Raw genomic sequence first — 12881 nt, 5'->3', positions numbered from 1 at the left:
CATTCTCAGCTCAGTTGGATAGAGCAACAACCTTCTAAGTTGAAGGTCACAGGTTCGAGTCCTGTAGGATGCAGAAAGTGCACATTGGATCATATACCGTTGGGGAATGCCTCTACTTGTTTGATTCCTCGAACTTCTACTTGTTTGATTAGTCCATTGGAACGGGTTAGGACGTGTGGATTGACCGATTTATCAATGTCTCGCGATCTCGGCTCAGAAGGTCGAAGCTTACTGGGAGAGTGGCCGAGTGGTTAAAAGCGACAGACTGCAAATCTGTTGAAGGTTTTCTACGTAGGTTCGAATCCTGCCTCTCCCAATGCCGAAGCAAATTAGGAAAGAGAAGCGAAGCAACCGAAGAATGAGAGGGGAGCGGGGAGGGAAGCTCGAACATCCAATATCTAACCAGCCAGCCCCGGCCAGCCCTTATTTGATTGACCAAGTGAAAGAAATTGCGGAGGAGGATCCTATGATTCCTATTACTGAGTGAAGCGAGGAAGTTTGATCGCTGTCATCCCGCGAACGCGAATGTCTGGTCTCTAATGTTGTAACTACTTGATATCCCTCATGCCTCAGTTCGACCACACCTAGCGGACGAACTCTCTTCGTTCGATTCCCCGATGGTGCCGGTGGTTGTCGGAGTGCCCCAAAGTCGAGTTGTCTTTCTTGCGTTGTAAATTGCCCGCATTTGGTTTCTGTTCTGGTTTGAATGACCTTTAGAATAGAATAGAATAGAATAGAATAGAATAGAATAGAATAGAATAGAATAGAAAAAAGTGTTGGCCTGTGCGCGTGTATAGCTCTAGGGCGGAGTGTGCCTCGGATCTCGGATTTCATAAACCAGCCTACTCATTACGACGGGAATTCCTATTTGTTGTCGAAAGCAAGCTATGCGATCGGGGCAGCCACGCAACGGGAAGATCCGATCCTTGGCCCAAGGTTGGCTAGAAGCAAAGATCCTTGGCCTGCGCTGCGAGCGAGCGATGTGCACCGGCCAGAAAGGATACCCCCGAGAGCAAGGCTTCGGCTTCTCCAAGGAACCTTCTGGAATTCAATCCCAGCAGCAATGTATATCTCGACCACGTAGTTGCCTCTCGGGCGACGAAATGCTCTATGCCTACCATTCGATCTCTGGATAAAGCCTTCGATCAGCACATTCCCTACGAATCGGTCTTTCTGAACAGCTCAGCCAGGATCCAACTTCCGACATACAGCTTTTCCATGATCCTCCTTTTCTAGCTTCGAGCCGGAAGCATACAGCTTCCAACCTATGGGGTCGAACAGCTAGGAACTTTCTTTCTTTTTACCCAATTTTCCATTAAATACTGCTAACCCCTGGCTAACAGGGTGAAAAAGATAGCTTATATCCTACCCGGCTTCTGTCCCACTCTCTCGATCGTCAGATCCACACCCTCCTAGATGTTCCCTATCGGTTCATCTAACGATCCACCTCGTAGCCCTCAGCTATTCTATCCTCATGGCTAGGATCTTAATCTCTAAACCACCCCCCGGTAAATTGGGAAATCAAGATTTCCCTTGCTCAGATGACGTTAGGAAAGGCTGGATGACGGTTATAGCCGTAGACGCCTATTCGCTCTAGCAAAACCATGGCTCACTAACATGGAGGTATCCGACTAAAACGGAAAACCTGCACTTAAACGATCAATATGGACCTCATCCACAAACAGCACAAACAAGGACTTCCTGAATCACCAATAATTTGAACAGTTAGGCCTTCCCATCAATTCAGCCTATTAGGCCAAGGAGTGAGTTTGAGAAGTTTAGGCTAACTACCACAACTATTACTTGATGATGCAATTCGTGGTTCGTAGTGTCGATGCAATTGATGAGCAGTGGTCGATGCCAACGCGAGGTCGAACTAAACTGATCACTGAAGGCCTTCCATATAGAAATTCTATCCCACAATGCTCCGACTCCATAACAAGAGAAAGACCCGGCCTCTGCTGATCGCCCCGAATCACGGGAATCGAAACAAGCGCTTATCAAACATGCTTCTATGGGGAACATCACCAAGACGGAAATCGAAGGGAATCGATAGAAATCGAGTCGAAGCCCAGGAATATGCTTCTAGCCAACCGGCTTCCAAAACCAGCTGGACCCGCCTACTCCGGGCCTCTTCCCTTCGGTCGAGTAATTTTCAATACCCCGAGAGGGGAGCCGGCAGGCCGACCTGCAAAGCCAACCACAAGGGGACTCCCCGGCACAGAGAGGCCCCCCATAGCATAGGGGCGAGCGGGGGTCCTGGGAGCCGGCCCGGGATAGCGCTTCATCCCGGGGCCACCGGGCTACCTTACCACCCCGCCTGCGAGGCGGGGCTACCCCCACACTCCCCTTGGGTTACTTGTTGCCCTTCCCTTCGGGCGGGTTACCTTGACAGCCCCCCGGGGCTACCCGTAGGTCGGTTTGGCAATCGGGCTACTTACCTCTCCGTAGGTCTCCGGGGTAGGTACTTGGTGCACCTCCGGGGCACTTGCCAGCCCTTCAGGTTAGTGCCTGTAGGGCATCGTTTCAACGAAACAGAACTCCTCCTCCCTCCGGTTCCCCGGGAGAAGTGGCCCTCTCAACAAATCGAGGTCTCACTCCGTGACCTACCTAAAGTATGGGTCAATACTTTTCGCTCCAATACTAGTAAAGGATGAAGGCCAAAGGTAGGGACCAAAGGATTGGGTTTCTTCCCGGGTTCTCCGCCTTGCCAGGAATAGGGCAATAATTCTAATAATCCGATAGTGATAAGGATAATGGGAATCTGATGATAATATCAATTGGGAATGACAGTAATAGTAGAATAGTAGTAATCCAATAATAATAATAAGAATCCGAGTTTTTATATCTCGTTCAGGAAAAAGGGCTTTGCGCCAAGCACACTCGGCAAAAAGGTTACTCGGATCGTAGATGGACTGGTATGAATCGGTAAAGAGGAGGCAAAACGAAAGGGTTGATAAACACGAGAAAGCGTGGGCGACCTCAAGCCAGCTACAGGGGGCTGCTGCTCCAGGTCGGCATGGTCGCCTCAATCCCTCCCGCCCTCGGTAAAGAACCGCAGGTCCGGCCAAGCCAGAGCAAGCTCCGTCTAGCGGAGCCGGGGTGTCTAGAGAAGAAAGTGGCGGACGGGGGCCCGGGTGGGTCGGGCGGAGCAGCAAGAGATTCTGATCTCCGCCCCCGGAGCTTTGCTTCCCCCGTTTGCTCACTTGGTGAAAATGGTAAACACGACAGACTCAAAATCTGTTCCATTTCAAGGGTTATCGGTTCGAGTCCGATAGTGAGCATACTTGCTTGGTGAAATTGGTAAACACGACAGACTTCGAATCTGTTCCATTTCAAGGGTTATCGGTTCGAATCCGATAGCGAGTATGGGCGTGTCTGAATTGGTTTGTTGGGCGGGCCCTTGGGGCTTGCTTGCGGGGAGCCCCAAGGGCGAGTATAACTCAATGGGTCAGAGTGTCAGATTGTGAATTTGAAAACACGGGTTCGAATCCCGTTATTCGCCAAAAACACATCATCCCAACGCTTGAATCCCGACTACTTTGCGCTGCTATCCTCATAGCGAAATAGAGTTCGAAGGAGGATGAGAACCTTCGGTCGAAGCCCAAAACAGAAGACCAATCAACGCCAACCAAGACGTTCAGCCAGGCCGAGCTGTAGACCGAAGCCGGGCAAGGGGATTGATTGGTGGATTGCCTTGATGTCCTATTTCTTGGTTGTGGCCAGAGATTCGAAAAAACCGACGGGGGGCCGGGATCGGAATCCCGGGCATGGGGTAGTGGGCAACAAGCTTCCACGCAACATCACGCGCTGTGATCTTAGCTCCGCTAGGATTACACACTCCCCCCACGCCGGGGGAACCGCTGGGATTCTGTTTTCAAGAGGAATCTCGAACTCCTAGCTCATATCGTTTCGGAGTATAAGTTTGGTACTTCCATTCCATTCCATTCCATTCCATTCCATTCCATTCCATTCCATTCCATTCCATTCCATTCCATTCCATTCAGGTTTTTCCTCTTAGCAGATTTCAATTTCTTTTTGGGAAGAGGTGAAGCTACGGAACCTGGAACAGTCAATCCAGTTAAAGACTTTACCACCAGCCCACCCATCATATATGAAATTATCCATTTCTGCCAGATCCCCTCTGAGAACCCGTTTGCCCGGGGACTGAAGAGGCCCCTAGGCGAGGTAAGTGCCGGCACAACGAAATTTCTACAAGAGAATGGCACTTTAATGAAAGGGGTTCCCAGCGCTTTCTCAGACTTCTTTGTCCGCCTCGGGAAAAACGCCTACCGTTCTTCATCTCTCTCAACTAAGGCGTTTCCTACCTCCGTGGCGAAAACGCTACCACGCGTTTCCATCCGAACGCGGCGGTATTTTTGGTGTCAAGGGATCGAAAATCAAATGAGGTGAAACACCCGAGTGCCCACGCAGAATTCTCATTCATCTGGTAGTGGATGGAACCTCGGCTTTTTTCTTCAATGTCACCAATCATCCATGAAAATTGATCGGGAGTTTGCAGTTGCGCTTCGACGACCGAAAGGTCATTGGAATGTCTTGGCCTGGGCAAGAATGAATTCTGAGGTTCACTGGTTGAGTCCCCAAGGCTTGAGGCGTTTTCAGTTCACCAATGGAGACGCAGTCACAGGTTGAGTGTTGCGCGATCACAAACCGGACACTCATTGCCTAAGATTTTGTACGGTGTTCGGTAGGTTCAATTCCTACTGTATCGAAAAGAATGCATTGGATGGATGCCTGGGCATTGAGAAGGAAGGACGCTTTCAAAGGCGAAAGGCCATGGGGAGATACCGTCTGTGATCCATGGATCTCCAATCGGGAAACCGTATCCAAGCTTGCCGGGCATGCCGTGTGCTGCGGCTCCGCCTCGGACTTGAAAAACTTAGCGAACCGAAACATCATTGTAGCTAAAGGAAAGGAAATCAACTGAGACTCCGTTAGTAGCGGCGAGCGGAAGCGGATTAGGCAAAAAAAGGGGAAAGGGCCCCGAGAGGGGGACCCCCGCTTTCCCCGGCCCCGTGCGGGGGGGAACTTGCAAGGGGGGGGGGTGGAAACCCCCCCTCAAGGAATTCTGAAAAGGTTGGAAGATCTGGCCAAAGAAGGTGATAGCCCCGTAGATCTTTCCTGGCAGGTTTGATTACCGTTGCAAAACGCGGATACCGTGTTTGAATCATGATCGCTTTTACGTGATTAAGGGGGACCACCCTCGCGGCCTAAGTATTCCTCAATGACCGATAGCGTACTACAAGTACCGTGAGGGAAAGGTGAAAAGACCCCGCCATATGCCGGGAGTGCAATAGAAAACCTGAAATCCGATGCGAACCATCAGTCGAAGGAACGAGGCTCCGAAAGCGCTATAGCTTTCGGAGGCGAAGCCACTAATGTTCGATAGAACGCATACGCGAGGCTGAGAAAGCGCTATAGCTTTCGGAGGCGAAGCCACTAATGTTCGATAGAACCCTTGAGCGAAGCTTTGCGTTGTCGGCTCTCGCTCGGCACACTCTAACGGCGTACCTTTTGCATAATGGGTCAGCGAGTAAATGGAAACAGCGGCTTAAGCCATTAGGTGTAGGCGCAACGAGGTTGAATCTTCGGCGTTGTTTCTATTTGACCCGAAACCGATTGATCTAGCCATGAGCAGGTTGAATTGAGCTCTCCACAGAGGCCTTGGAGGACCGAACCCACGTATGTGGCAAAATACGGGGATGACTTGTGGCTAGGGGTAAATCAAAGAGCTACGACTTTGTGGAGTCCGGAGGACCACAAAAACCTACAGGCAGGCAGGAAAAGGAGTCCTCCTTCGGCCTTTTGCCCCATAAGCGTGCGAACGCTTTTTCAATAACTGGCTCATAACGGTGAAACCAGCAAGCTGTTTTTAAGAGTAATGGCCATACCGTGGGAAGTCGTGAAAGCTTCTCCCCCTTTGCGGTCGAGTGCCCCAGCCCTCGGCGATGAATGAAGCAGGTCGAGTTCCAAGATGAAAGCAGGTCAGGTTCGGTAGGAACCGCTAGCGCAAGCAAAAATGCGTTGGATGGGAGACCCAAGTACCCCCCGGGACCAACACTTAAACAGTCCGGAGGACCACCACCAAAAGGCCCGGCAGGAACCCCACCTAAGAGTATCCTTTGGAACTTCCGAAGGGGTCCAGAGGACCACCACCAAAATGCTCTCGTTCCCACTCGTTGATCCTCGTCGCTTTATTTCGTACCCCAGAACCTCGTTCCGGCGGGAACCTCTCTCGTAGCTATGAGCTAGCTCATTGACCCCGTAACGACTGATTCGAAAGATGAGAGCATGATCGTTAATGCCAACACGCCGGTTCTCACCCTGGCCGAATTCATCTTGAACCAAAGGTTTTCCGGCCATATGCACGCACCAGTGTATCGAGAGCTTTTCGGCGAAGAAAAAAAACTAAACTTTAGACCACATTCCCGCCAAACATGCCGGCAAGAGAGCCCTTCACGAACAAGATAAACATGGGGCGTAATGTGATTTACTCCCGGCATTAGTGCGTGACCGTTGGGGGAAAGGACATGTCACGTCTTGTCTCAAAGGTGGGCCAACCAACCACCCTAATACCAGCCATGGACTTGAAATCAAGCAATCTTCAAGGCTTGCTCCAAAACCGAACCCAGGCGAAGCAAAGGTTTAGCTGGCTGAATCTCGACTATTCGCGAGGCGAGCTGCCAGTGTTGATTGGAGTAGTGCCGAAGGATGTATCGTCCAACGGAGTGCGATTCCTTCCATAGATTTGCATGCGAAAACAAAACGAGCTTCAGTCTGAGCTTCTAAAGATGAAGGTACATGGACGGCCATCTGATCTCCGTCAAAATCTGCATCAAACCCACCACAAACCAATGGATGCAAACGAATAGCGCGTCCTCCTACCCGCTTCCCGAAATGCTCAAAAGTTATCGTATAATAATGATCGAAACTACGGAATTGAAAGATTTTCTACCACAGTCCGGGCACTCTAGTAAGACGTGAAACACCCGATCCCATTCCGACCTCGATATGTGAAAAGCGTTTTCCGCCATATGTACTGAGAATTTCCGGGAGACGTGGTTCGACAGCCCGGACCCCTGTTGGAAATTTGATCATCGTAGAATGATACTGAATTTCCTAAAATGTAAAAAAACTATATAGGGAAATGAACTATCACGAGCAGGATTATGACCATGAATACGACAGGCCCGGCCTCTCTGGCGCCAGCACGGGTAGTACCGGGTCAGAGTCAAGCCTACCCGAGTCCCTATTTTATAGGGAACTCACAGGGAAAGGAAAGATTCTCCCCAAAATGACCTTCCCTGCCATAGAGGTTTTGGAGAATCTTCATTCAGAAAACCCATTGGCCTACCTGCGACAGGATTTGGTAGATTATGCCGATCTTTCAGACCAATGCAAGCGGGGGGTTCCGACGGGAGCCAACGTTTATGAGTTCGGTCAAACAATGAATCCCGTCGCCCAGCTTGATTTTATCCACACGGAGCTCCGCCGAGGACAAGGGCAGGGGTCTTCCGACTGGGAAGACTAGTAAGGGCGGACCTCCGTATCCTTGGGGATACAGCCAAAGCCTTCTTCAGGGAGGAGGTGGAGCCGGAAGAACCAGAAGAAACGATTGTTGAGCCGAAATCCCGGGAAGCTAGCCCATCACCAAAAATTCCACTAGATGAGGAGAGCTTCGACAAACTTTCGTTTGAGGAGAAACAGGCACACGCCCGAACCCTTCAGTATTATGCATTTTTAATGTGGAGGCCCTGTCAAAGCCTTTTCCTGGCATTAATCGAAGGGGATTTCCCAATCGATCGCCCGATTGACGACTCGGAAGGGGAAGAGGCGGTCGAATTCTCCGACATGGAAGTGGAAGAGGCCCCGGAACGGGAGGGGGCGGGCGAATTCTCCTACTCCGACCTTGAACGGGAAGAGGCCCTGGAACGGGAGGAGGCAGGCGAATTATCCTCCTCCGACATGGAAGACAGCTGAGTAGTTATTTGTTAGAGGGGCCATTATCTGGATAGGTAGGCCCAAGCCTCCCTATGAGAACCTAGTGAGACTATTTTTTTACCCCAAATAGATAGAACCAAGAGATTGATTTTTGAAACCTCAAGAGGGGGGGCTTAAGGAACCCCCCCACCCCCCCCCCACAATATGGAGTAAAAAAGCCAAAATAATTCTGTAGGATACTGTTGAGATAGGATTGAAATCTGACGCATCTGCAAACTCATACTCGATTGGAGCAATGTAGCGAACAGAAAGGGAAATATAGAATCGGATCCAATTTATCATAATAGATTGGTGAATATGTTGGTTGATCGCATTCTCAGGGATGGTAATAAATCTCTAGCTTATCCTATTTTTTACCTGGCTATGAAGCGGATTAAGGAAAAGACGAATAGGAATCCACCGTCTGTTTTGCGACAAGCTATACGTAGAGTAACCCCCGATATAGTAACAGAATCTAAACGTGTAGGTGGATCGACGTATCGAGTTCCCGTTGAAATATTACCTTCAGAAGGAAAAGCTTCGGCTATCCGATGGTTATTGGTTGCGTGCCGAAAACGTTCAGGTCGAAGTATGGCTTCAAGACTGAGTGACGAATCAATGGATGCCGCTAGAAATCACGGCAGTGCTGTGCGTAAGAAGGAGGAGACTCATAAGATGGCTGAAGCTAATAAGGCTTTCGCCCATCTACGGTAGTCTCAGTTTTTCCTTTCAATCCACAATTTTCTATTCTATTTGTGGGTTGAAACCCTCAATGTAGTATCCTTGCATGACTCATATCGAGACATGGCAGGGACATCTAGATAGGTGGAGACTAAGTGAGTAGAGACATGGGAGAAATAGAAATATCTAACGAGATATGTTTTATAAATGTCGAGGTATCTCTAGATATATGTCTCCCTCTCCCTCTACTTTATTATAGAGGGACTACTCATCCATCGGTCAAATATGAATCTCTAAATGTAAAAGTTTGTTTTTTCAGTCAAGACACGGGAAATTTTGAACAAATTATTGACTTTTTTAGCGAAGTTTCAATATAAAGTACCGTAATAGTTACTCCATTTCTAAGTATCAACCTGCTTCGAACTACGAAAAGTATTGATCCCCTCTTCCTCCGCGATAATTTCTCGATTCTTCCAGAGTTTAGTAGAATTTCCGGCTTAGTAACAATAGCTATTGCCGATTTAGTATCTAAGGGGAGAGATACACCTCTGCTTCATCGAATTTCCCTAACATCCTTAGTCATTAGCATAGTACTCTCGTTGTGTCAATGGCAAACCAAAACTGTTTCAATTTTTTATGGAAGTATCCAGATCAACACTTTCAGCAATATATTCAGACTACTCCTCCTGATCTGTCCATTACTATCTGTTCCATTATCAGTTGATTACGTACGATGCGCAAAAATAGCCTTGACAGAGTTTTCGTTATTTATATCAACCGCGGGTCTAGGGGGAATGTTTTCATGCCGTGCAGATGATTCAATAACTATTTTTGTAGCTTTGGAGTGTCTGAGCTTATCTTCTTATCTATTATCCGGATACACGAAAAGGGATATAAGATCTAATGAGGCGACCATGAAGTTCCTTTTAATGGGCGGGGCCAATTCAGCCATTCTAGCTTATGGGTTTTCCCCACCATACGGATTATCTGGTGGAAAATTTCAACTCGATGAGATAGTTGACGGACTTGTGTCTACCCAGATGTATAATTCTATTGGAATATACATTTCCATCACGTGTATTGTGGTAGGAATGGGTTTCAAACCTTCCCTGGTTCCGTTTCATCAGTGGACTCCTGATGTATATGAAGGAGTGTGACTCGCCCGAAAGAGGATCGACTTTTCCCGAATCCCCTTACGAATATTAAGCAATTATTATACGATGGATATCCCACAGTCACGTGGGGGGGTAAGAACTCCCCGAACATCTTTATCATTAACTGACTCTTATCACAAGTTTCACGAATTTCCAACAATAAATCGTTTCGTATAAGCAAGATAAAACAGAGTGCGGAGAAAGATGCAATTCAACAGAGTTTCTAATTTATTGGTTTTATGCTTCTGTTGCTTCCTGCTCATTCCTCCAAAAGTTTAACCATTATGGGCAGGTGTCACGAATAAAAATGACTGATGTAAGGGAAGGGTAACAGCAAGGGTTTATTAGCCCCCCCTCCGAGATGTAGATTCCATTAGTTCCAATCCTTCAGGAATTATAGGTGCAACATACGATACAAGCATTTGTCAGCGAAGGAATCGCCCCAAGATAATGAAGCCGTGCCTGTCGGGGACGAAGAAAATCCTATTCCTGTTCTCCCGTTTCTGATATACTCTGCCTCACTCTATACGAAATTTCCCTCTATTCAGAATGAGAGAATAGAAAAAAATGGGGAGATTAAAAGATTGACGGAGACTCGGTTTGAAGATGAAGGATTCCCCGAGAAGTTGAGAATTAGTATTTAGACCCCAACACTGGGGGGTAGGTTCCGGAACACACACGAGGAAAGTTCTAGGGTATACGCCAATCAAGAATATCCTATGGACTAGGAGCCATGTGAAAGAAAAATTTCATGCATGGTTTTGGATGAGCGGTGAGGCCAATGACATCCTTTCCGACTCTGACTCTCCCACACCAGTCGTTGCTTTCTTTTCCGTTGCGTCGAAAGTAGCAGCTCCAGCCTCGTCCACTCGACTTTTCGGTATTACTTTTTCATATCCGTCTGATGAATGGCATATAGCTTCGGGAATACTAGCCATTTCTAGCATGATATTGGGAAATTTAATCGCCGTTACTCAAACAAGTATGAAACGTATGCTGGCATATTCCTCCACAAGCCAAATCGGCTATATCATGATTGGGATACTCGCTGCAGACCCCGATAATGGCTATGCAAGTATGACAACTTATACGTTCATTCACATATTCATGAATCTAGGAACTTCTTCCTGTATTACCTTATTCGGCTTACGGTCTAGAAAAAGCCACTACTGCTCAATATGGTGCCGAGCTCCACCTGCTCCTTCCACTTCCAGCAGGTATACTGGTTGGGGTTCGAGCCCTCTTCGGTGCTCAATATAGGTTCCCCGCACATAACGCTTGCTCGCGGTAAGGGACTGAGAAGGGGAGACAGGGACTGAGAAGGGGTTCGATTCCTCTTCTAGCAACAAACTGATGTTCTGGGTAGTACAGGTCTACTATAGCTCCAAAGGGCAAAGGATTGGCTCCTGCTGGGAGTAAGAAGAAAAGGAGCCACCAGCCAATAGCCCTTCCCAAAAGGCAGTACAGGCCTACTATAGCCCCAGAGGTTCGAGCCCTCAAAGGCGCAACAAACTGATGTTTTTGTGGGCTCGCTAAACCAGAGCTATCGGCCTAGTAAATTGGGTTATAGAACATTCCCGGGCAAGCAAGCAAAAAGATTGAGCTGAAATGCCAACCCACCTCGAATGACTTCTCCTTAGCCCCCGTAACTAGGTTCGTTGCCCCCGTAACTCTGTCTACTGTCCTCTGTACTAGGCGTATTGCCCCCGTAACTCTGTACTAGGCGTATTGCCCCCGTAACTAGGCCTACTGCCCCTGCAACTAGGTGTGCTGCCCTCTACACTCTGCTTATTCAACTTAGGTGTGCTGCCCTCTACATTCTGCTTATTGCCCGGGCTTACGAATAGAACTGTTCTCCCCGTTCCCTGCCTGGGCACTAAAGTTGAGAACTTTTATTTGCTGGAAATAGAAAGAAAAGGAGCCACCAGCCAATAGCCCTTTCCAAAGGGCAGTACAGGCCTACTCTAGTTCCAGAGGTTCGAGGACTCAAAGGTGCGTATCATTTATACGCTGAGGTTACTGCGCCACGTAAGGCCTAGGAAAGAAGAAATTTGATTGCCGGGTAGTACATACGGGTTATGGAACATTCTCTGCCTTCGGCGCGGGAAGGCAGGTCTAGTCGAATCAATTTGGTTTCTAGAAATCCGCGGGCAACCGTATTTTCCCCTAGCCCACTTACTTGACAAGGGAAAAAGCCTTTCACAGTTAAGTTATTGGGCCCTGTAAAACCCTTATTTAACAGGTATTGGGCCCTTTATTTTCTTTTCTTTTATAGAACTACTCTTTAGCGGAAAGTCAAATTGGGTTGTAGAATTCGATTGCCTTTGCCGTTTAGGGCACTAAACCCAAAGCAAAGCAAGGCAAAGCAAAGCCGGTTTTAGGGCACTGAAGGGTTTCGGCTTCTCTTCCAGAGTCAGATTTGGGTTATAGGACGTTCCCAGCCTTTTAATAAGGGCACTGAAGTTTGCAAAGTTGATCTCAGCTCGCAGGCCTCTGAAGAAACCGCATGCCCGGGAAGAGCTACATTGGCAACTAGAAGCTCAGAAAGAGCTCTTCCCGACTGGTTTGGGCCTACCTTTTTAGTGCCCTAAAAGGCTGGGAATGTTCTATAACCCTTCTTTCCATTCCTAGGACTGCTTTCTTTTCTTTCGCTAAAATCAATCAATTTAGTGCCCGGCAATCAAGTCCCTAAAAGTGCCCGGCAATCGAGTTCTACAACCCAATTTTCCTGTCCTCGCCCCTCAGAAAGCAGCTTTTCCCTTCCCTGGGATTGTTACCTGGCAATAAACATTTCGTAAAGGGTTTACAGGGCCCAATCCCGGTTTTTGGACTAGGCTTTTCCCGTAATTCTATCCAGAGGGATTGCTTTTCGAAGAAAAAAAAAAGAGGGTTTCCCAAACCAAAAGGGAAAGGGAACCAAACCGTAGAGGAAGGGGAACAGGAGGATAAACCCCCCATCAGTAAGCTAAAAGTTCGAAACTTTATAAAAGAAAATAAAGGGTAGGGCCCAATACCTGTTTGTTTTCGGCGGAGAAATACGGTTGC

General features: G+C 48.1%; 1 protein-coding gene and 3 non-coding genes across 4 annotated transcripts; all 4 read left to right on the top strand.

Annotated features, from left to right (window-relative positions):
- Positions 1–233: 233 nt before the first annotated feature.
- Positions 234–316, top strand: TRNAC-GCA (transfer RNA cysteine (anticodon GCA)). The gene has a single exon. It is a non-coding gene; the product is annotated as a tRNA-Cys (tRNA).
- A 2884-nt stretch (positions 317–3200) lies between these two features.
- TRNAL-CAA (transfer RNA leucine (anticodon CAA)) lies at positions 3201–3284 on the top strand. The gene has a single exon. It is a non-coding gene; the product is annotated as a tRNA-Leu (tRNA).
- Positions 3285–3432: 148 nt separating this feature from the next.
- TRNAH-GUG (transfer RNA histidin (anticodon GUG)) lies at positions 3433–3505 on the top strand. The gene has a single exon. It is a non-coding gene; the product is annotated as a tRNA-His (tRNA).
- Positions 3506–7168: 3663 nt separating this feature from the next.
- LOC147879193 (uncharacterized) lies at positions 7169–9839 on the top strand. The gene is made up of 4 exons (XM_087372287.1): positions 7169–7551; positions 7785–7966; positions 8264–8714; positions 9089–9839. Exons 1-4 carry the CDS (start codon positions 7169–7171, stop codon positions 9837–9839), a joined length of 1767 nt encoding a protein of 588 aa, XP_087228413.1.
- The last annotated feature ends 3042 nt before the right edge of the window (positions 9840–12881 follow it).

This window comes from Dipteris shenzhenensis, unplaced genomic scaffold, assembly GCF_047967505.1.
Source record: "Dipteris shenzhenensis isolate YYH24624 ecotype China unplaced genomic scaffold, Dip_SZ_1.0 scaf0073, whole genome shotgun sequence".
NCBI classification, from domain to species: Eukaryota; Viridiplantae; Streptophyta; class Polypodiopsida; order Gleicheniales; family Dipteridaceae; genus Dipteris; species Dipteris shenzhenensis.
Note: the sequence above shows the minus strand (reverse complement) of the source record. Positions and strands in the feature narration are given on the sequence as shown.

Bases quoted from the DNA above. Each gene is read 5' to 3' on its own strand.
- LOC147879193 (XM_087372287.1), top strand. From the start codon at position 7,169: ATGAACTATCACGAGCAGGATTATGACCATGAATACGACAGGCCCGGC. The intron at 7,967-8,263 runs GCGAATTATCCT...GGAGCAATGTAG, and splicing joins CCTGGAACGGGAGGAGGCAG to CGAACAGAAAGGGAAATATA. The intron at 8,715-9,088 runs GTCTCAGTTTTT...TCCATTTCTAAG, and splicing joins GCTTTCGCCCATCTACGGTA to TATCAACCTGCTTCGAACTA.